Raw genomic sequence first — 23,932 nt, 5'->3', positions numbered from 1 at the left:
TATACTCAAGTCTCCATTGGAGCACAAGATCCATTTTAATTCAAGCTTTTTCTTATCAGTCAGGTTCCATTTATTTTATTTATCGCATTTGCTTATTTATTTTTATCACTTACTATGTTTTCGATTATGAATTCTACTTTGTCTGTGTTATTTCTCACCAAGAGTGAGTAGTCCATTAAGGTCTAAGGGTCGTGAGACTTATCTCATGACTATTCATATGATCCATTAACAATCGATTATAGTAATTTTATGGGCAAAATACCTTTTTTCGTCCCTTATCTTTAACTCGGGGTCCAGTTTGGTGCCTTAACTTTTAAAAAGACCATTTTGATCTCTTAACTTTGAAAACTGAATCAAGTTAGTCCTTTCCGTCTAAATGTTACTAACAGCGTTAATTTTTGCTGAGGTGGCAGATGACATTTAATGTTCAACTCTTGCGATCGATTTAGCGACGAAAAATCCTTCACTAAAATATTTTATGAATTTTAGTTACTATTCTTCATCTTCTTCCCCAAATTTTTAAATGTATAACCATTGAAACCCAGAACTAATTCATCAACTGAAATAAAATTCCATAAAATAAACATCACCTTGCACAATTCTAGCTATTGATTTCACTTCCCCAAAACTAAAACCCATTTTTTTCTAAAATTAAATCCTATACACCGGTATTTACCAAACCCATTTCATGAGATCCAAAATCCAAAATTAACTTGAATACACTGATACAGTTTATAAATTTTCATAATTTAATTTTTACCGACTTATGAATTTCAAGAAGGATGGTGTTGAGAGATCTATGAATGCAGCGAGTCTCTCATAAAGAAAAGTTGCTTCACCATCGCAACCCATAAGCTCAAATCCATCAGTTTCTAACCTTTTACAAAGAACTCGTGAAGAAATAATTAAATTCAACCAAACCTCTACAAAAATTGCTAATTTGAACAAGAAAAACCCTAGATTATTCACCAATTTCAATTTCCATTACTCACCAATTTAAATTGACCACAAACCAAACACGTCATGAGAACCGTTTCCGAAAATATCCTCGTCGTTGTTCGTAAGGTTCAACAATATTACACTTCTCTTCTTTCTTTTTTTTTTTAATTTAAGAATAGACAATAATGGGGTTTGTTGTTCCAGTTCAAGTAACATAAAGAAGACGAGGAAGATATAATGTTAGCAATAGATAATGGTCCAAACAGTAAACATGCTTTTGATTGGGCTCTTATTAATCTATAGAGACCTACTGAGTTATCCATATTGTTCATGTTTTTTCTTATTGATTTGCATCCTTTACTTTCTTACCTTTTCTTGTTATTTTTTTTATTTCATTTTCTTTAGTAGAAGTTAATTGAAATTTTTTATTTTAAGTGTATTTAATTTTGAGTTGAAATATTTTGCAGATGTGAAGAACCTAGAGGTAAAGGAGAAATTAGTTGTTGAGGCTTTTGAAGTTGTAATGGTTAATATGTCTCTCTTTGTTTTTTTTTTATAAATCTAATTCTGAATATTCAATTTAACAAATAGAAAAAGAATCTATGATAAGAAAACAAGTGAAATCAGCAGCTAGAATTGTGCAAGGTGATATTTTTTTATGGAATTTTATTTCAGTAGATAAATTAGTTATTTGTTTCAATGGTCATACATTTAAAATTTTAGGGAAGAAGATGAAGAATAGTAACTACAATCCAGAAAATATTTTAGTGAAGGATTTTCCGTCACTAAATCAGTCGCAAGAGTTGAACATTACATGTCATCTGCCACATCAGCACAAATTAACGTTGTTAGTAACATTTAGACGGAAAGGACTAACTTGATTCCGTTTTCAAAGTTAAGAGATCAAAATGGTCTTTTTAAAAGTTAAGGGATCAAACTGGACCCCGAGTTAAAGATAAGGGACGAAAAATGGTATTTTGCCTAATTTTATGCATAAGTTATTTTGATACCTAAATCATATCATTCCAACCCTTGTACGAAAGTAAATAGTTTTCAGGTACCTATCATAGTTTGAAAGGAAATGTATCGGTACCCGAGAGCATGTTTTTAAATAGTCAAGTCCAATCCAACGAAAGCGCTTGGATAAGATTAGGAAACACCTCATTTTCATAGCAGCACAAAAGTAAAGTTTTTGTAACGAATAATCCGGTCGTGCGAAAGCAGACGAATTATTCATTATAGACACGACAACATGCTGGCAAAATCAGGTGTTGTTCCCATTTATATATTTTCTATAAGTTGTGTCAGAATTCTCGTAATAGGAGAAAATGAATCATATGGAGAGGTCAGAGTAAGAATCATGACCTAAGTCATGTTTGTTTCATCATATTCTAAGTGATTTTTATTTAAATTATTTTCCTAAAAAGTGCATTTTATTTAAGCTGTTTCCGAAATCACCAATTTTTAATTGCTCTAAATTCACACCGATAAAATAGAATTCAGTAATCAAACCTTTGGTCTCTGTGGTTTTATAGCATTTTATACTACTTCACACAGTCGTACACTTGCGGCGTGTCAGCTAGCTCGTCCTGGTCCGAGGATAAATAAAGTGTTCAGGTATTCTGTTTATGGTGAAGATTTTTCTTAATTATCCGGTCTTTATTAAGAAACTATGGTACAAAAGGTACATCGGCTTGCTTAGGAGGTGGCAGAGAAGAATAAGGTTTTGACCTATGTTCTAACATCTTCATCCAATGTTGGGGCCGATGATCTTTCTAAAAAAAGATTGGGAAACAACATAGGTCTCTGGAAGAATCCTGAGAAAGTCAAAAGAGCACTGAGGATGGTCTTTGCGTAATGCGCCAAGAGAACCTTTACCTTTTTAAGGATATGGCTAAATTGTTACAAGAGGGTCTCTTTGTCACTAAAGGTTCTTTTGAGAGTGCTTTGAAGCAAGTGGAGTATTTTTTTTCCATAGTTCACATATGTTGAGACCGAGTTCGTGTTAATAAATCCATTAAGGACGGGAAAGTGGTATCTTTGACGGGCTAGCTCCTTCCTTGTTCTTTTTTTTGTGCGCACTCGTGTCCAACACCTTTGTAGGTTTGACGTTTTTTTTCTTCTGGTAATGTATATATGTATTTTAATTATTTGTTCATATTTTACCTACTTTGTGGTGCTTATTCTTGATCTTGGGTTTGTTTCTTTGGGACTCAACTTATCCTCCGAGTTTCGCTCAAAGTTATTGGATATTTTTGGGGTCCATGTTTGACCAAGGGTTAGGGCCCCTTCCCATGCCCCTAGGTGAAAACCTGGTTTGAGATAAAAATATTGGTGGACCTACCACTACCTATGGAGTGGCTAGCTACCAAGAGGGTGTGAGCCGATTATTTTCCATTTTCATGATTGCTTTCTTTTTGTATGTGTTGACAACATAGGGTTTTGATTGCTTTGGTCGTACGTCTGTGGAGTTTGAGATAACACCATTGAGTCTTTATGACAGGGCTTTGACCTTTTTGATTGTACCAGTATCATTGTTACATAATCGAGTGGGCTAATTGTTACTTGTTGGTCGTGGTGCTTGTGGCAGTTGTTCTTGTCCGGATTAGTTAGGATCAACTACTTCTTCTTGTCAAGCCAATATGACTTGCTTTACTTAGAGGAGACTATCTGACCATGTCTTTTAGCTTCCCGATCAAGGAGGCCACATTTATTTCCATGGCCTTAGCTTCACATTATTTTAGTCCAACTGTCGAGCCTAATAGATCCTCTTTACTCCATATAAATCAACGTTAATTGTTGTTGGCTCATCGTGAATGTCGCGGTACTTTAACTTGGATTTTTTAAAAATTATTTTCATTAAACTTTATATTTTGTGTTAATTATATTTATGTTAAATAATATATTTAATAACCCTTTTTAAAATAATTTTTTAATACTTATTTACATGTATTACTATAAAATAAAATTAAAATATTAAAAAATAATATCTTATAAAATCAAATTATTTAGAATGTCATATTAGATTACTTAAAAAATTTGTATTAGACATTAAAATATATTTAATTTTATCAATATATTAACCGATTATTTCTTATTAAAATATTCAGCGTATTATTTATTTAAAATTATTACTTAGAAATTTACCTTTAAATAAATTAACAAACTATATATAAATTCAGTCAAACAGAACAACCACATGATAAAACTGGTTGTGCATCTAACTGTGGAAGTAGAACATTTTTCTGTACTCTCATATCCAAAAACATGACAATTTAGTCACACAAAAAAAAAAACACACACATGAGAATGTGGTGTACAGCCGAGCAAGTGGGGTCCATAATCCCAAAAAAATGAATCCTCCAATACGTCGTCGTTTAGTTTACCATGACACCGTCGTTACAAACAATGTGTCTCGTGTCGACATGTTCAACAAAAATTCAGAAATTACCGCTTCTTCCGTAATCTCATCCCATGTCTAATTTTTTTTCTTCATAATATTATTCCATTAATATTTCTATCCTATATTTATACCACTATAAAAATAATCAAATAAAAAAAAATTTTTTTTTAGATCTTAATAAAAAAACAAAAACTAGGCCAGGCCGTAAGACCGGAAGGGACGTGACCATACATTAATATAATAATATCCAAACCAAAGTTTATGATTTTTATATATTTAATATATAAAAACGCACTTTACTAATGCCTTATTTTTAAGAGCTTCGTTAGGTGCAGAGAATACCCAAATCTCTCTACCCAAAATCCTCAAACTCATAAGTCACAGACCCATTTCACCATTTTTAGGACCCATATCTCACACCTCTCAAATCACAGTTATTTTCTCATTTTTCATGATTCTCAATTCTCCTCAATCAATTCTTCTACTCCTTTTCATCTAACTAATTTTACACAAACCAAACCTGTCCCAGAAAACCCCTCAATTTTATTCATTATTTATTTACTAAAAAATAAATAAATAATAAAAAAATTCTTGTATATGAATATGATTCATTTAATTTGGGCACGGACCTGACCCATAACCTCTTTCCTTTCAATACCTAAAACCTAGAGCCGCACTTAGTATATAAATATAATTACTACTTATCTATTATCATATCTTCTATTTCTCAAAAACAAATTAAAAATCTATACCAAAATACAAATACCCCACCCATTGAGTAACAGATACATCGATTAGAGATAGAGAAAAAGGAGACAAAAAAATTGTTCACATAAAAAAACCACCCACCACCATAGACCCTTCAAAATATTCATCTCCCTGCATAAACATCCCAATCCATTTTCTAAGGTACATTTTTGCTACCCTAATATATACTTTTTTATGTCTATTATAATTTATATTTTGTCACATATTAATTTTTTTTGAGTCAATTTGGTTATGGTCTCTCTGACCTAGCAAATCCCTTAAACACATAAATTGGTACTTTATGTTTATTATATAGACAGAAAAAATCAAAATAATAAAATTCTCTATAGGTGACAGAAAAGACCTACTAGTAATGGAAGGAGGTAAGATCTTTGATGTGCGATTTTTTTAAATTTTAATTTTATGGTTCAATTTTATGACATGCAATTACAATTACATGTTCGTTATATTGTATATATGCCATGGATTTTTTGGTTAGGGTTTATCATCGTTTTATCATCGGTTTAGTGGCTAATCTATTATAATGTAGAGATTTAAACTGATTATGCTATTGGATCTTCGTTATTAAGGGTTGTTTTGACTTGAATTTGGATTTGCATGTTCTGTTTTGTGGTTTTGGAAGTTGAAAAGTTTGAACAACGTTGTCATCAAAATTGTTACTGTTGTGGATTTATATCTTCTGGAGATGGATCAATTTGATTCATACCATAACTGGGAGAAATTTATTATTTGAAACCAACTTTATTGGATTTTTGGGTTTAAAGGTTAATTATTTCATTAAAGGTGGAAATTAAAAAAAATTATTTTTTTAATGCTAATATTGTTTGAATTTTCTTCACACTTTGTGGCATTAATAAACTAGTGAACTGAACTTAACGTAGTTATTTACAAATCATGTTTGTATTTACTGTGTGTGTATTTATTCAAAGTTTCCATAAAAATAATCTGTTTTTGACTGATTTAAATTTGTTGTGGATTTGTTCTTTTCAAAATTAATGAAAAATACTGATTTTTTTCTTTTAAAATGGTGTCTTAATTACTAAAGCTTCTTGGTTATTAAATGATTTTTTTCTCTCATTTGGGAATTAATCAAGAAAATATTGAGTGCTTTGTTAATTCACACTGGACTCATTCAAGCAGGGTGTATGTTTTGAATCCATCAAACGTTGTTGAGTCTCTATTATTGTTTCATTCCCTATTTTTTTTACTACTATACTATGATAAATCATATTTGAACTATCTTGCATATGATTCTGATTATTCATTTAACTAGTTCAAACTTTTTTATTCCTGTTTTATTAACTCGATAGTTGAATGCAATTATCTGATGTAGTCATTAAATTTTTTACTAAACAAGTATTGTGATCTGTCATTGATAAAGAAACTATTTTCGTTATATACATTAGTTAGTAGTAACCAATGCTCTTAAATAGCAGCTATAGCGCCGCAACCGCTATTGCGGCGCTATACCATTATAGCGTAGCGGAATTTAGACATATCACTATCGTTTACGATACGCCATTTAGTACCAAATGTTATAAAATTAGAGGCTGTTGTGGTGCCATAGCACTACTGCATAGCAGTATTTTAAGAATCCGTTTTTTTTCACAATCCGCAATGAACATCCCGGAACATGACTATATGAAAGTTTTGCTGTAAAAAAAAATATACGATGGTTTTTGTAAAAAAAAAAATACTGCATGAAGCTTAAACAAGCAACTTAATTAATGTAGCATGAAATGATTGAATAGATCTTGAAAAAAATAAAATGCGTTTATCGAACAGTTTTTTAAAGTGGTCCTGCTTCATATTTCAATAAAAATGTTTTTTTTTTAAATGTTTCTGTTTCGAGTTTAATTCTATCTCCCTTAAATGTTAAGCATGGTAGAGTATTGATTTAGTCACGACTTACCATTCAAGATGCTCTAGTCCTTATCTAAGAATAGTTTAGAATTACATGAGATCCACAATAGTGTTAACAAATATTTGCCGCAGCCTTGGCGGCGTTTTGGCGGATATATATGGCAGTTTTCGGGCTCGTCGCAATGGTAAATACGCCTTAATCCACTATAACGGCGCCGCAAAGCAGCCAATATGGTAGGATTTTGGCTCTCCGCCATCGACAACACTAATCCACAACTATCGCGTTCACTTATTTTGTGTCTCTTTTATTTTCAGCCCATTTTTATTTAATTTTAAATTGAAACTTAAACTCAATGTTGATTTTCTTTTTCATGGAATGCCATTTTCTTGAACAGGGTGGTAAGATAGGGAGTCATCAGTCATAGCGTGTGTATAATATAGACTGTATTTTGACATTTTATCATGGAAGTACTTCCTTGTTCTGGCGTTCAATATGCCGGGGAATCTGATTGCCCTCAACGCGGTTCAGAAACAACTTTTATCTACCAGGAAGAACCTAGTTGCCCGGAAAACGCCGAACATGCTAAATTGGCAGATGATCCACTGAATGAATCACTGCATAACATGCAAGGGCCAGAGATAGAAATGCAAGATGACGGGACACAGAATGTGTGTGCTCCGTTGACTAATTCGAATTGCCAATGCAATGGAGCTTCATGTTGTGACTGTCAAGCAGAAGATCAAAAGAATTACAGTGGTTTCGTTGATTTTGATGATGAAATGATGAATGAACGTTACCTAACCTCTGAAAATTCTCTCGCTGTTCATGATACAATTGAAAATGAATCCCCAAACAACGGTAGGGAAGGAGACTTGTCATTTTCTGAACCCCAGTGGCTAGAGGGAGATGAATCTGTTGCATTGTGGGTCAAGGTAACCGAATGTGTTATATTGTAAAAATGTTTACTTTATGTAGAGTTTTTTTCATTCCATTTTAGTTCCTTAAGTTATAAACACGTTAGACAATTTGGTCATTCATTTCTGTCGGGTTTTCCATTTAAGTTTGTCAAATGTTTCCTATGTGGCATTACATTTTTTTGTGATTAGACGGAAACATTTGACGGACTCAAATTAAACGAAAGGACCAAAATGTCTAATGTTTGTAGCTGAAGGACTAAAATGGAACGGAAAAAATTTCCGGGACCGAGTAAAACCTAAAAATAACTGAAGGTATCAAAAGTGTAATCTAGCCTTAGTTTATCAACTTATAAAGTTTTTTCTTTGTTAAGAAAAAGGGAATTAAAATGCAAGCTCAGCTAATTTTATATTCTTTCTGACTTCTGTCTTTTTTAGTGGAGAGGGAAATGGCTGGCTGGTATCCGATGTGCAAGGGCCGATTGGCCATTGTCAACATTGAGAGCAAAACCAACTCATGACCGAAAGAAGTATTTTGTCATATTTTTTCCGCACACGAAGATTTATTCTTGGGCAGATACGCTGCTTGTTAGGTCAATTGATGAGTTTCCACATCCTGTTGCATACAAGACTCATCAGGTAGGACTGAAATTAGTAAGGGACTTAACAGCTGCACGGCGGTTTATAATGCAAAAGCTAGTTGTTGGCATGTTGAACATCGTTGATCAGTTTCATCTTAATGTATGTGATGGTGATGCTGCTTCCTTTTCTCGACTCCCTATTCTCTGTCTCCATATCTATTTTGATTTTTAACAGGAGATTTTTACAATACCTGCAGGCTTTAACAGAAATTGCCCGCGATGTGAAGGTCTGGAAGGCATTTGCCATGGAGGCTTCTCATTCTAATGGTTATTCTGATTTTGGAAGAATGCTTTTAAAGATACACAATGTAAATTCCACTTTCTGGTGATAGTTTACGGGGGATGGATCGTGTTTCTTTCCTGTCTTACATATTCTTGATAAATTTTCATAGTCAGCAATTTATGTCACTTGAGCAGTATTGTGGCTATAAAATTTCCAAGTTCTACTGTTGTTTAAGTTTTGTATATAAACACAATGATTATTGTTTCCATATTTTTTCTCATTTACATTCTTTGTCGGTGATTTTAGTATTGAACATTTTATCCTTACAGAGCATCCTGGGGCAATACATAAGAGCTGACTGGTTACAGTATTCTTCTCACTCTTGGGTTGAACGATGTCAGAGTACAAATAGTGCGGAATCGGTAGAACTGCTGAAGGAGGTATCTCATAACTTTTGCTACAATTTCATGTATCTAGAAAAAAGTTTTTATTTATTTTGCCTGATCTTTTATGCGATTAGCATAAGTTTGCTCATAAATTGTGATAACCGTAAAAGGATAGGATAATGAAATGCATAAAATATCCAAGCATTTCTAATGTGGTGGTTCTTTCGAAGCTCTTCGTTTGAAATCATATGTTAACTTTCAAACTCATGCAACAATGAAGCACATGCTTTATATTTCAAACATTGATCACAAATTTTTACTGAATAGTTTGATTGACTTTATTCTTATCATCTTCTTCAGGAATTGTTTGATTCTATTTTGTGGAATGATGTCAACAATCTCTGGGACTCACCAGCGCAACCAATATTAGGTTCTGAATGGAAAACCTGGAAGCATGATGTAACGAAATGGTTTTCAGCATCACCTTCCTTGTCTAGCAGCAAAGACACTCCTAAACAGATTTCTGTTGATCCATACCAAACAAACCTGCAGGCTTCTAGAAAAAGGCCTAAACTTGAAGTTCGTCGTGCAGATACACATGCTTCAAAAGTGGAGTTCAAGGGTTCAGATCACACTATTGCTCTTGTGAATGACCCTGGTTTCTTTAAGAATCAGGAGACATTGAGCACATTGACACCTGAGGCTTTTAAACATGAAAATATTCGAAACGTATCTATCCCAAATGATATGTCCAGTAATTTGACCAACAATTGGAATGAAATTGTAGTTGAGGCTGCTGATTCTGGTTTCTTGCATGCCAAAGAAATTGAATCAACACCTATAAATGAAATGGTTGCTGTAAACTCTGTGGATCCTGGTAGTAAGAATCGACAATGTATAGCTTTCATTGAAGCCAAAGGAAGACAGTGTGTGAGATGGGCAAATGAGGGAGATGTATACTGTTGTGTGCACTTATCCTCTCGTTTTTTGGCCGGCTCAGCAAACGCCGAAAACCCGGGTCAAACTGATACTCCTATGTGTGATGGTACAACTGTTGTGGGTACTAAATGTAAGCATCGGGCTCTACCTGGATCATTATACTGTAAGAAACATCGGCCTAATGCTGAAACAGAACAGGTCTCATGGTTACCCCAAAGTACTATAAAGAAGAAACATGAAGAAAGTTATACTGGTTCAGAGAACATGTTCTGTAAAGACATAGTATTGGTAAAGGCCGAAGGTTCACTGCAAGTGGATCCAGCTCCATCCATTGCTGGTGATTCATTACATGGAGAAAACAACTTGTCTGAGAAGCCAATGCATTATGTTGCACCGGAGGCTCCGATCTGTATAGGGTCTCCTCCATTTGATAATACAAATCCTTGTAGGGAAGCTCCTAAGCGCTATTCCTTATACTGTGAAATCCACCTTCCAAGTTGGCTTAAACGAGCAAGAAATGGGAAGAGTAGAATAGTATCAAAAGAAGTGTTCTCAGACCTTTTGAGGGGTTGCAGCTCATGGGAGCAAAAGATACATCTGCATGAAGCCTGCGAGCTTTTTTATAGGCTATTCAAAAGCATTTTATCACTAAGAAACCAAGTCCCTAAGGATGTCCAATTCCAATGGGCTTTGACCGAAGCCTCTAAAGAATTTGGTGTTGGGGAATTTTTTACTAAGTTGGTTCTTAGTGAAAAAGAGAGAATCAAATCAATGTGGGGATTCAATGATGACATGAATGTATCATCTGTAATAGCAGAAGAACAACAACCACCACTCTTGCTCTTGCCACCCACAATTAATCAGAGCTGTGATGATGAAAATGCCATTAAATGTAAGATATGTTCAACACAATTTCCTGATGACCAAACACTCGGTAACCATTGGATGGACAGTCATAAAAAGGAAGCGCAGTGGCTGTTTAGAGGCTATGCATGTGCCATCTGTCTGGATTCTTTTACTAATAAGAAACTATTGGAAACCCATGTTCAAGAGAGACATCATGTGCAGTTTGTCGAACAGTGTATGCTTCTCCAGTGCATTCCTTGTGGGAGTCATTTTGGAAATTCTGAACAATTATGGCAGCATGTTTTATCATCTCACCATGTTGATTTTAAGCCATCTAAAGCTCCGGAGCAGCAAACTTTCTCTACTGGCGAAGGTTCACGGGTAAAACATGACCAGGGAAATTCGGCTGCTTTGGAAAATAATTCCGAGAATCCAGGTGGTCCACGGAGGTTTATTTGCAGGTTTTGTGGGTTGAAATTTGATTTACTACCTGACCTAGGACGACATCATCAAGCTGCTCATATGGCGCCCAATCTGGTTAGCAACCGTCCCGCTAAGAGGGGGGTTCGCTATTATGCATATAAATTAAAAACTGGCAGGCTAAGCCGCCCTAGATTTAAAAAAAGTTTGGCAGCCGCGGCCTCATTAAGGATGAGAAATAAAGCTAATGCTAATTTAAAGCGATGCATTCAGGCAACAAAGTCAATCGGTGTGGAAGAAACAACCGTGCAACCTCATATAACAGAAACAACAAATATCAGTGGATTGACAGAACATCAATGTTCAGCTGTTGCCAAAATTTTGTTTTCAGAAATTCAGAAAACTAAACCTCGGCCTAACAATCTTGATATTTTATCAGTTGCTCGCACTGCTTGCTGCAAAGTTCATCTAGTAGCATCACTGGAAGAGAAATTTGGAGCTCTACCTGAAAGGCTCTATTTAAAGGCAGCAAAACTTTGCAGTGAGCGTAATATTGTTGCGAAATGGCACCATGAGGGATTTGCTTGTCCCCGAGGTTGCAACTTGTCAAAGGATCAAGGCTCACTATCTCCTTTAGAAACTCTTCCAAATGGTTTCGTAATGTCAAAATCTGTAAATTTGTCTGATCCTACGGGTGATGAGTGGGATGTTGACGAGTTTCACTGCATAATCGATGCACAAAGTTTACAATTAGGTTCACGGAAAAGGGCTACTGTATTGTGCGATGACATTAGCTTTGGGAAGGAGTCAGTTCCAGTTATTTGTGTAGTAGATCAAGAATTTCTACATTCTCTAAATGAGCAAGGGTTTAATGAACAAGATGTAATCTCTTCTAAACCTTGGGAGAGTTTTTCCTATGTTACGAAGCCAATAATTGATCAATCCCTAAGTCTTGGTTCAGAGGTAGTTCATTGTGATTTACTTTGTTCTTTAATCAAACTTTAACCTGAGATGAATATTCTTGCATAGTAAATGCACATCACATCACTTTTTGAGACATTTGACTTTAGAGAATCCAATTTATGTTAGACTCTTAAGTTTTTCAAAAAACCTATTACATGCAAAAGGATCAAGAATATTACACGCCCTGGCCATGCAGTATGTTTTACTTTTAAGTAATTCATATATTTAATTTAGGAAATTGAAGATATAAATATTTTTATGAACTACATCGTTCTTTTGATTCATCTAATCTCTTTGTTCATATGCAGAGTCCACAATTGGGATGTGCCTGCTCATATTCTACCTGCGGTCCTGAAACATGTGATCACGTATACCTATTTGGTAATGACTATGCTGACGCAAAAGACATAGCTGGGAAACCAATGCGAGGCAGATTCCCATATGATGCAAATGGTCGAATAATATTGGAGGTAAAATGTTTTTGATTAATTGTAAACATGGTAGTTAAAATCCCGGTTTAAATTATAAGATCCCACGATTTTACGACTATGCTTGCCCTTAGTGATTAAGACTATACGCATATTCCTATTTTGTTGGAGTCATGTAGAATCTCTCCTGTTAATTATTAAATTGTATAATCTTACGATCTTTGAAACATCTATACGATTATGCTTATGAATAATTTATATTAGATAAGTATTTGAAATGTGATTTAAGGTTTTAATTATCTTACTTGTGAGCTATGCTTATATGCATTTATATGAACTCATGCATAAATATAAGTTTTAGAATTTCGTACAATCTTGTGATTAGAGTTACGATTCCATGATCTACAATTTTACTTTCCCTTTCCGATTTTACATAAAATCTCGATTTTAACTACCTTGATTGTAAACCGTCATTCTATAAAAAATCTAAGCCAGGAATAGTATTTGTATCTGTTAGGCTTTATTCAGTGCCAATTCATCCACTATCCAGTATTGGATAAAATCCTGAGCATATTATCTTTCCATACTTATTTTTTACCTAACCTGCATATTTCTATTTTCTTAATATATAGTCATTCTTTTTTACATTTGAATTTGCAAAATATATACGCTTTTTAATAGTATTTTCTGTTTTTTATGTGCGCTGACTCAGCTGAGTTATGGGGTATCATGTACATTATGTTGAATTTTTCCAATACTTTTAAGAATTACTTGTTAACCGGAACATTATCCTCATATGACTGGCTTTAATACCTCTTCATAATTTTGCAGTGTTCATACCGAAGATATTTTCCTTTTATTCTCTACTTTTTTTCTGTATACAAATTTTCATTTTGTTTAATACTATTGTTCTACAAAACTGCAGGAAGGTTATCTTGTCTATGAGTGTAACCATATGTGCAGATGCAACAAATTCTGTCCAAACAGAATACTACAGAACGGAGTACGAGTCAAATTGGAAGTCTTCAAAACAGAGAAAAAGGTCACTCTTCTTTTGATTAACTTGAATATTTCTCAAGGCTTGTCATATTGACTTTTACGGTGCAATTTGTAGGGATGGGCAGTAAGGGCTGGAGAAACTATTCTACGCGGTACATTTGTGTGTGAGTACATAGGAGAGGTTTTGGATGTGCAGGAGGCACACCGCAGGCGCGAAAGGTTTACGTTTCTTCAAGACGTAATTTCTTTTAAATTACCGTATTTATATACATATTCACTGACTTGGTCTGTATAAACACTAGATATGGCGAAGGGAATAGCAGTTATTTCTACGACATCAGTGCTCGAGTTAATGATATGAGCAGATTGATGGAAGAACATGTTCAATATGTGGTTGATGCTACTAAATATGGAAATGTGTCGAGGTTCATCAATCATAGGTGAGCATTTTACTACAAGTAGAAACTTTTTGCTACATTATGGTTTATAAATTAGAAAAGTTATGTTGGTTTGCTCTTACATATTGTTGTTATTGTAGCTGCTCACCGAATCTTGTGAGTCACCAAGTTCTTATAGAGAGCATGGAATGTGAGCGTTCACACATTGGTTTTTATGCAAGTCGAGATGTAAGTACTCTCGTCTAATGGTCTATTTCCTTGAGAAAGATTAAGAAATACTATTACTATCTCCTTTTTTATATATATTGGTGTTCAAGGATTGTGCACCACATACCTGAGAAATAATAGTGATAAATATTTGGACTAAATCATAATTTCGTAGTATTTGTTATTATGCATTAATTGTATTACATGTTTCTAAATTCTCTCTCACTACTAAGTGTATTCTCAGAAAAAAAAGAAGCTTTAATTAGACATTAGATTTTTAAAACATCAATATCAATACCGTGTTAGTGCATATTTTATTTTGCATTGACAAAAAATGATTTTGAATGAATTGATTTTGTAAAATTGATTTTATTTATAAGTGAATTGAATGTAAAGTGATTTATGTTTGAATATATTTGCTTAAAAGTGAATTGAACAATAAATTTTAGTGTAAAAATCACGTTAAGACTTAAAAGCTAAAAAATCCTAACTTCAAGAATCAATTTTGGAATCAATTCTAGCAGGTCCAAACACGGAACAAAAAATAGGCTTAGATTTGTATCACGCTTGACCGTTTTTAGTAGAGCTTCATTATGCTAATAGATTATTTTTCACTTTGTTTCTTGTTGACAGATTTCTGTAGGCGAAGAGCTGACATATGGCTTTCAGTATGAGCTTGTACCCGGTGAAGGATCTCTCTGTCTTTGCGGATCATCAAATTGTAGAGAACGACTTTACTAGAACCTCGACGTCTGCATGTGCTTCTGCAACAATATTTTCAGATTTGCCAATTTGAGCCTAAATTAACAAGATGAAAAGAAATCAATCAATATCCTGACACAGGCAACCTGTAAAGTAGTCGCAGCTATAATTTATTGGCCGTCTCTATAGAAAACTTCATAGGATTCAAGTGATTTGGATTTTTAGCTGGCCACATTCCGTCTGCTTCCGTCTCCGGTAGAGTATGTCTTAGTAGCTTAGTGCACAATCTTTCTCCTCTCTAATGCTTAATTCTATAATTTTTCTCCATGGAAAACTTAGGAACATCTTTCTCTTTGTTTTCTTCCCTATCTTACTACCCCCATCAACTTTCCAAGGAAAGAAACTCCAGTCAAAAGTCCTGCAGGAAACGAAAGAACTGTCTCTGCAGTTCTTATATATGACATCTCTCTTCAATTTGGATCTATGGTTCAATTTCATTATTAGTAGTGTTCTGGGATTGTACTTGTACATATGTTTATACCTTTTTGATATATTTGCTCCTCACTTTCTTTTGCTGAGTTACTCATATTTATAAAACTAGCTTTTGCAGCTACATCTATATAAAACTAGCTTTGATATATTTGATGGTGATCATGGACAATTTCTTCTCTAATAAAACTAGGTATTGAATTCCACCATTCTACTCAATCAATTGAATGACCATGATTAGCCAACTTGTCGGCACAAACATTTCCTTCTTGTGCATCCATCAGTTTCTAAGCTGCCAAGGAACAATATGCATTTTTAAAAGCTATTGCGCAAATGGCCATGGACAAATCACTTTCAATCTAAATATCACGTCAACATTTACCATGAGCAAAGATGGCTAAAATAATTACACTGAGCTCAGCAAACAACACATTTTAGTGACCAACAATGGTGGTAAAACCATCTACAAAAGCGACCTGCAAAATAAACTTTGAAGGTGTTGTTGGCAAACTTACCTTCACCTGATGTAACAATTGTAGGTGTTGTTGGCAAACTTACCTTCACCTGATGTAACAATTCTAACAAACAGGAGTTAACAAGTAGCTAACTTACAGAATTGCAAGTGCAAAATCTAACTTCACTTGAAACGATGAAACAATTCCAACATATAGAATTGCGAACGCAAAATCTATCGGATGAGTTCTGGAGCGCAAAATCTAACTTCACTTGAAACGATGAAACAATTCCGACATATAGAATTGCAAACGCAAAATCTATCGGATGAGTTCTGGAATCCACCAAATAAAGAAATTTTTGAATTTTATTATAATAAAAAAGAATCTTTATGACCATGCCAAATGTTTTTAAATAAAGAAAACAAAGAAACGCTAGTGGACTTTTAATTCAAAACAAAAATACGTCAAAGGTTTTTAAAAAAAGAAAACAAAGAAACGCTAATGGACTTTTAATTCAAAACAAAAATAAAATAGAAAATTGTTAAAGATTAAAATAGAAAATTGTTTAACTATTAAAATGCTTTCCGATACACGCAACAAACTTTCCTACATCAGTCTCTTCTATCTCTGAAGAACTCGCCCCCAAGTTCTCTTCTTGATAAAGAGCTTCATTTGCTTGATACTCATGAATGTCAGCAACATTAAAGGTATTAGATATGTTCATGTCCTTCGGGAGAGCTACCACATAAGCATTATCATTGATCTTTCGGGTCACTTTGAACGAGTCATATTTGTGTGGCTGCAACTTGATGTAAGTACTAACCGGGAACCTCTCTTTGCGCGGAAACACCAACACATCGTCTCCTACATTGAAAACTTTGACTCTCACGCGTTTGTCAGCAGCTACTTTATTTTTTTGTTCAATAGCCTCTAACTTAGCCTTGGCAGCTTCTTTAACAACCAGCATTTTCTTGACCATATTCTTAGCAGCCGCACCAACTCCAAACACCTTAGGAAACTTAACCAAATCAACCACATGCTTAGGAACAGAAATATAAACTAGAGAGAATGATGATTTTCTTTAGCTTCGACTTCTGAAAAATAAAGCAAGAATACTTGAACTTAGCAACATTATTCTTTATACCTGACCACCAAAATATTCTCTTAATGTCTTGATAAATTTTGATAGCTCCCGAATGAATATTCAAATTAATTCTATGACCTTCTTCTAAAATCAACTTTTTGAGTTATGATATATCTGGTACACAATTTCTACTCCTAAATCTCATAATCTCACCTTCATCAACTTTAAATTCCACTTCTTCTTGATTTATCAAGTATAAGTCCAATTTCTGACCATCTTTAATCCCCTTCAATATATTGTTATTTACCTTATGTCGTACCTTATTTCATCTGATCATTAATCATGTTTATATTTGGTGTCAATTTAAAATAATTCATCTCATTTTTCATTAGTTTAAAAATAATCTATTTATTATTTTAGAACCTTTTATTTTTTATATTAAATATCACATGTCTGTTTTATCTTTTGTCATGTGCATTTTATCTTACAAAGTTCAAAAGAAAAAGACAAGGTAAAATAAATATTTCTATATGTATCATTCCATTTATTATTTTATCATTATAAAGCCATTAGATTTTACATGTTTTTGGAAAGAAAAAAAATTAAAGTCAATACTTGGCTTAAAACCAAATTTTAATTACATTCCTTTCTTCCATGCATCATTGATCCAAAGTCAACAAAAGTTTTGACAAAAAAAACAAACTTTGATTACACTTGTTTTTCCTAACTAACTTTTCATATCCACGCATTCATACATAATCCAATCACAATACATATTAATTATTTTATATTTCAATGAAAATATAAGATTCTCTTCCTTTAACATAAAAAAAACTCATGAACAAAACATATTTCTAAAAATAAAAAATATCGAACATAATTTTTATTAAAATTTGAAACAAACATGTAAATTTACAAAAACCATGCATCAAGAGACTATAAAAAATTTGCAAAAATATCAAAATATTCTGAACGCACCATTTATTAAGAAAATGGTGATTTCACATTGCATTTTTGAAGACACCTTATTTTTTCAACAAAAGGTGATTTCGCACGTGCACTTCTAGAGACACCTTTTTTTCTTCAAGAAAAAGTGCTTTCGCATGTGCGAAGATACTATTTTTAAAGAAAAGATGACTTCGGATGTGCATATCCGAAAACATGTCTAGGACAACAAAAACAAAATCTTTAAAACTAAAGCAACAAAACATAGATTCATCATAAATTATCGAAATTACATAGCTAGTTCAACATAGATTTAATGTTACATTCTTCACATTTGGTTTTACATTCTTCAACATAATACATTCAAAAAATAATTCTCTAAGCGCATACTACTTTCTCTTTCACCCGCTCAAGGATAATAGATTCAACGTATTTCAGAAAATCGAGATATTCGACACACAAGGTCCTGCAGTGTATCACATTCTTAGTAAACAATTCTCCTGTACATGTAAATGAGAGATGAAATGAGGAGAATTTACCTCAAATTGCAGCTCTCTATGCTCTTTGCTATGGAGTGAAAGAGGATTTTGGTTTGGAGACGGAAAAATGGATTGGAAATGGTTGAAGTTTTTGAGAGGATTTTGGTTATGGAGTGAAAGAAAATGAATGAAATAGTGATAGTGGTAACAATGCAGCATCAACCTTATATAACAATAGTATTTTCAAATATGTATATCCGAAAATACCTCTGACACTTTAAATCAGACGTTTAAATAATAAAACGTTGGAAAAAGGTAATTTTAGATGTGCATATCCGAAATATCTTGAAAATATGAAAAAAGTGCATTTGAATATGCACTTCCAAAAAATATTTTGGGATTTTCAGAGGTGTTTTTCACCATATAGGGGTGGCTTAAGAAATTTCCTCTATTTTTTTTTTCTTTTGCCACTTTGAGACTTTGCAAAAAAAGCCCTCTCCTTTTACTTCATAACACCGAATAAGCCACTTTGCACCCTTTCTTAGGTTTGTTTTATTGATTATTGATTGTATTTTTTGTATTTTATTATTTTGATGTAATATTAGTAGATCTAATTATATTGGGACATTCATTGTTATTTGTTTTTATAGTTATTTAATGAGTAAAACAATCAATATTCCACCTTAAATAAATATATAAAATATATACTTATATTCAAAATAAAATCTAAATCATTTCATAATTTAATCCAAATATTTTTCACAATTCAACCAATTCTTTCACACTAAACTTGGATGAAAAGGGTTAATGGATGCACATCCATTTTATTCTCGAATAATCGGATGCAAGATGTACATCTTGCTTAAGGTCGATTATTCGTCTTCCATCGATTTTTTTTAATTAAAACTTGGATGGAAAATGATTAATGGATGTACATCTATCTTATCCTTGAATAATCAAATGAAAGATGTACATCTTATTTAAGGTCGATTATTCGTCTTCAATCAAAATTTCTTAATTAAAACTTGGATGAAAAAGGACTAATGGATTTGCATCCATCTTATCCTTGAATAATCAGACGCAAGATGTACATCTTGTTTAAGGTAAATTATCCGTCCTCCATCAAAATTTCTTAATTAAAACTTGGATGAAAATGGGTTATTGGATGTACATCCATTTTATCCTCGAATGCTCGGATGCAAGATGCACATCTTTTTTAAGGTCGAGTATTCATCATCTATCTTAAAATAAATTCAACTCATCAAACCTATTTTTCTGTCTCAGTGGGATAAAAACATTCTCATAAATGAATGATGTTTTATCCATTCTGATGTGCAAGTAGCAAGCAACATTGTCCACTCGAATACGATTAAAACACAATCTGTGAGAATATGGATCATGTTTTATCCATTCTGATGTGATGGACACATAATATTCCCTACTCCCATGTTTGGATAGCAAGCAATGTTTTCCGCTTGAAAGTGACTTAAACATCTTTCGCTAAAATCGACCAACAAACAAATATTTGCTACCCATAACTACATAGATTTGAGTTCCTCATAATACCTGGGGATATGTAGGAGAAAGATTCACAATCTTGTCAAGCACCATAGTAAAAGAATAAATGTTCTCGCCTAGAACTATGTAACTTCGAGTTCCCTATCATACTTGGGAATATGTAGGAGAAAGATTCACAATCTTTTCAAGCACCATAATAAAAAAATCTATCTATTATCGCCTAGAACTACGTAGCTTTGAGTTCCCCATCACACATGGATATACATAGGAGCGAGATCCAACGTCTCGTCAAGCACACTAACACTTTTATTTGCAAATAATGTTTAAACGATTCTCGTTGAATACAACATATATGTGGGGTACTAGTATCTTCCCTGCACATAACTGACTTTTGAACCTGAATTTGGTTGTGATGACCATTTTTTTTCTTTTAGGGTTGTATCGACATTTTCTCTTTTAAAAATAAACTTCAGCGGCAACTTCATTGAATTTTGAGCGTTCATCCACTCGGGTATTTTTTGCGCCTTGATAGCTTACATACCCAATTTCACACTTCTTAGTGTTAGCTCACACACCAAACTTAGACTTCTAAACTACTAAATCAAATCCATTTGTTTAACCATTAAAGCAGATATATGCAACAAATTCCTACTCAAGGTATCTTTTACTACATTAGTTTTACCTGAACAATAACTCAAATTGAAATCATAGTATTTTAATAATTTCATCCATCTTCTTTGCCTCATGTTCAATTCTTTCTAATCGAATAAATACTTTAAGCTCTTATGATCGCGGAAAATTTTCTCAAAATATTAAGCACAAAAGTCACTTCTGCTAACTCTAAATCATGGGTAAGATAATTCTTTTTATGAATCTAAAGTTTTCTAGAAGCATATGCTACAACTTGACCTTCACAAGTACACCACCTACACCCAAAATCCAAAATTTGATATTTAAACATCACAATTAGGATGTTACTTCACAAAAAAAAAATCAAGCATTATTCATGCAATATTAGCTAATTTGCAGGGGAACATCAACATCATACCATACTTAAAACAACTTTATTCAAATAAATCCAAGGAAATAAAATTCCTTTTACAACTCAATAAAACATAAACGCCCCACTCCCTAGTGTTACACAATCAGACCAGTATTCGACTAATACAAAAGCAATAAATGCGAAGAGGGATTTGAAGCCATTTCCCAACGATCATAACTATCACTCCTGCTGATTACATGTATAACCATTGCACAGGGGCATCCAACAAAACAAAGAAAAGGGGGTGATAATACGCTTGTAGGTTCTCTAAGATTGGCATGCATTTTGGTAAAACAACCAGCTGAAACATGTTGAATAAAATGTCATTTCATACAGTTTTCAACATGTTGAACAAGATGTCACAACATGACAGATATGACATCGTGTTCTTATGGAGCGTGGTTACTAGAGCTGATTTGTCAAGTATATCAGTTGTTTTATCAGCTACATAATATTGTGGAATATTCAGTTAGCTTATGTGTATCCAATATCGATTTAATCAGAGACATTTGTTGGTTTTCACAATCTCTATAATTGGAGACAATTTAGGAAAGATTATATTGAAAACATATTTTCTTGGAGATCAAGCAACAGAATTTTTGCAGCCTCCTTGTTGCAGTTTTAGGCCAAATTCAGTTAATACTAATTCTATAAATAGACTGGCCTAAACCTAGTTTTAAGTGGAACTGATATTTGTATTTTTAGGGTTCTAGGAATCCTTATTTTGGTTGTGCTGTAAGTTCCATGTTTTGTTCATTCACAAACCTGTAGGTGTTGAGTGGTGTTTAATCTCCGAAGCTGTTAAGCAAGGAGAGTAGTGTCAGTTCTCACAAGCTTTTAAGCATTGAGAATTGTGTGTCTTGGAATAGTGTCTTCTAATTTTTGTTTGTGGTGTTTGTCACAGGTTGTGACTGTAGGGGTTTAAGGAGAGCCTCATACCTAGGTGAGTCTTAGGTAGAAGTCATAGGAAGGGTAATAATTAAGTGAGAAGTTGTAAATGAGGGAGTTTAACTTTGAATTGATACTATCGTATATTGATTTCATTCTTGGGTTGGTAGCCCCCAGAGTAGGAAGGTTGTTCCGAACTGGGTAAACAATTCCTTGTGTCTTTTACCTTTCTGCACCACTTTTCGTTACTGCTGCCATCCTGTTCCATATAATTTATCAACAGATATTTGTGTCGTGAAATCTCATTCGACATCACATATTTGATACCAGAATTTCAATTGGTATCAGACCAGGCATCCTGCTCTGCATCTGGGTGAGATCTAGGGAAGTTACTTTCTGGTACGATGGACAAGGAAGGAGGATTCTTGAACAAACCACATGTTCTGGATGAAAGAAATTATGACTACTGGAAACCTCGTATGGTGGCCTTTTTGAAATCCATAGACAGTAAAGCTTGGAAGGCAGTTTTAAAAGGATGGAAGCATCCTGTCATTGTGGGAGCAGATAAACAACCCACTACTGAGCTAAAGCCTGAAGAAGACAGGGACTAAGAAGAGGATGAACTAGCTCTTGGAAATTATAAACCCTAAATGCCATCTTTAATGGAATTGACAAAAACATATTTCGGTTGGTGAACAAATGTGAAGTAGCTAAGGACGCACGGGAAATTCTAAAAATTGCTCATGAAGGCACATCCAAAGTGAAGATGTCAAGACTCTAGCTGCTAATCACTCAGTTTGAGAATCTAAGGATGAAGGATGATGAAAGTATTCACGACTTTCATATGAATGTTCTTGAGATAGCTAATGCGTCCAATGCATTAGGAGAAAAGATACCAGGAGAGAAACTGGTGAGAAAGATGCTCAGGTCTCTTCCCAAGAGATTTTACATGAAGGTAACTGCCATCAAAGAAGCTCAAGACATTAATCGGATGAGATTGGATGATCTAGTAGGATCTTTTCAGACGTTTGAGTGTAACATCAATGATAGAGCTGAAAAGAAGAATAAAAGCATAGCTTTTTTAGCCAACACTAAAGATGGAAAGAAGGAATGTGATCTGAGTTCATGTGAAGGAATATCCAATGCCATAGTTCTGCTTGGGAGACAATTTAACAGGGTGATAAAGCAGATGAGCAGGAATCCAAGATCAAATGTTCAGAACAACTCATATAACATTCACAATTCAAATGATGCTGGAAGAAGGAAAGTTGAAGAAAAGTCTTCTCAAGAAAAGGGTATATAGTGGTATGAATGTGAAGGTTTTGGACACATTAAACTTGAGTGTCCTACATATTTAAGAGATAGAAGAAAGGCCTATCTGTAACTTGGTCTGAAGAAGACTCTGGAAGTGATCTTAAAGACGAATTTGCCAAATATGTAAATGCTCTAAAAAGCATATGGACATCCGATGATGGTGGTTCAACATATGATGATCTAGCTGCATCATACAGAGAACCGTGTCTCAGAAGTACTGAATTGTAAATAGAGGGAGAAACAAAAAGGACTGTTATGCCAACCGAATGCAGAAAAGAAAGAGCATCTGAGGACTATCTCTGCACTGGAAGAAGAGGTGAGCCTTCTAAAGTTTGAACTTGACAAAGTTCAAAAGTCTGTTAGAATGCTTAATAACATGTCTGAATCGCTTGATAACATTCCTCAAGTGGGAAGAATAACAGGAGGCATGAGTGGCTTAGGGCTAAATGAGAAAAAGAAGTCAGCTCTAGATTCTATAATAACTGAGTAATCCCAGCTAACTTGGTTAAAGGAATTGCTAACTTTGAGAAACCTTATATGAACCTTCTATAATAACTGACTAATCCTAGAAAGCTTCTAATATTAGTTACCACCTTCGGGTTTCCCAATGCAATGCATGGTCTACCTTAGACAGATCCATTGCTATTCCACCTATGGAAATTACATGTTCAAGAAAAC

General features: G+C 33.8%; 1 protein-coding gene across 5 annotated transcripts; it reads left to right on the top strand.

Annotated features, from left to right (window-relative positions):
• Positions 1 to 4,703: 4,703 nt before the first annotated feature.
• Positions 4,704 to 15,540, top strand: LOC131633551 (histone-lysine N-methyltransferase SUVR5-like). Of its 5 annotated transcripts, XM_058904250.1 has the most exons (13): positions 4,704 to 5,251; positions 5,440 to 5,472; positions 7,369 to 7,906; positions 8,327 to 8,629; positions 8,727 to 8,837; positions 9,082 to 9,192; positions 9,499 to 12,306; positions 12,615 to 12,776; positions 13,660 to 13,776; positions 13,849 to 13,952; positions 14,036 to 14,173; positions 14,272 to 14,359; positions 14,972 to 15,540. In XM_058904250.1, exons 3-13 carry the CDS (start codon positions 7,436 to 7,438, stop codon positions 15,077 to 15,079), a joined length of 4,521 nt encoding a protein of 1,506 aa, XP_058760233.1. In that variant the 5' UTR covers positions 4,704 to 5,251; positions 5,440 to 5,472; positions 7,369 to 7,435; the 3' UTR covers positions 15,080 to 15,540. The 5 variants fall into 5 exon arrangements, with proteins under 5 accessions (XP_058760233.1, XP_058760232.1, XP_058760231.1 ...); XM_058904249.1 differs by lacking the exon at positions 5,440 to 5,472; XM_058904248.1 differs by lacking the exon at positions 4,704 to 5,251 and having other exon boundaries at positions 5,285 to 5,472.
• Positions 15,541 to 23,932: the final 8,392 nt, after the last annotated feature.

This window comes from Vicia villosa, unplaced genomic scaffold (genome assembly GCF_029867415.1).
Source record: "Vicia villosa cultivar HV-30 ecotype Madison, WI unplaced genomic scaffold, Vvil1.0 ctg.001135F_1_1, whole genome shotgun sequence".
In the NCBI taxonomy this organism is placed as follows: Eukaryota; Viridiplantae; Streptophyta; class Magnoliopsida; order Fabales; family Fabaceae; genus Vicia; species Vicia villosa.
The sequence above is the reverse complement of the archived record's forward strand: the minus strand, read 5'-3'. Positions and strand labels throughout refer to the sequence as shown.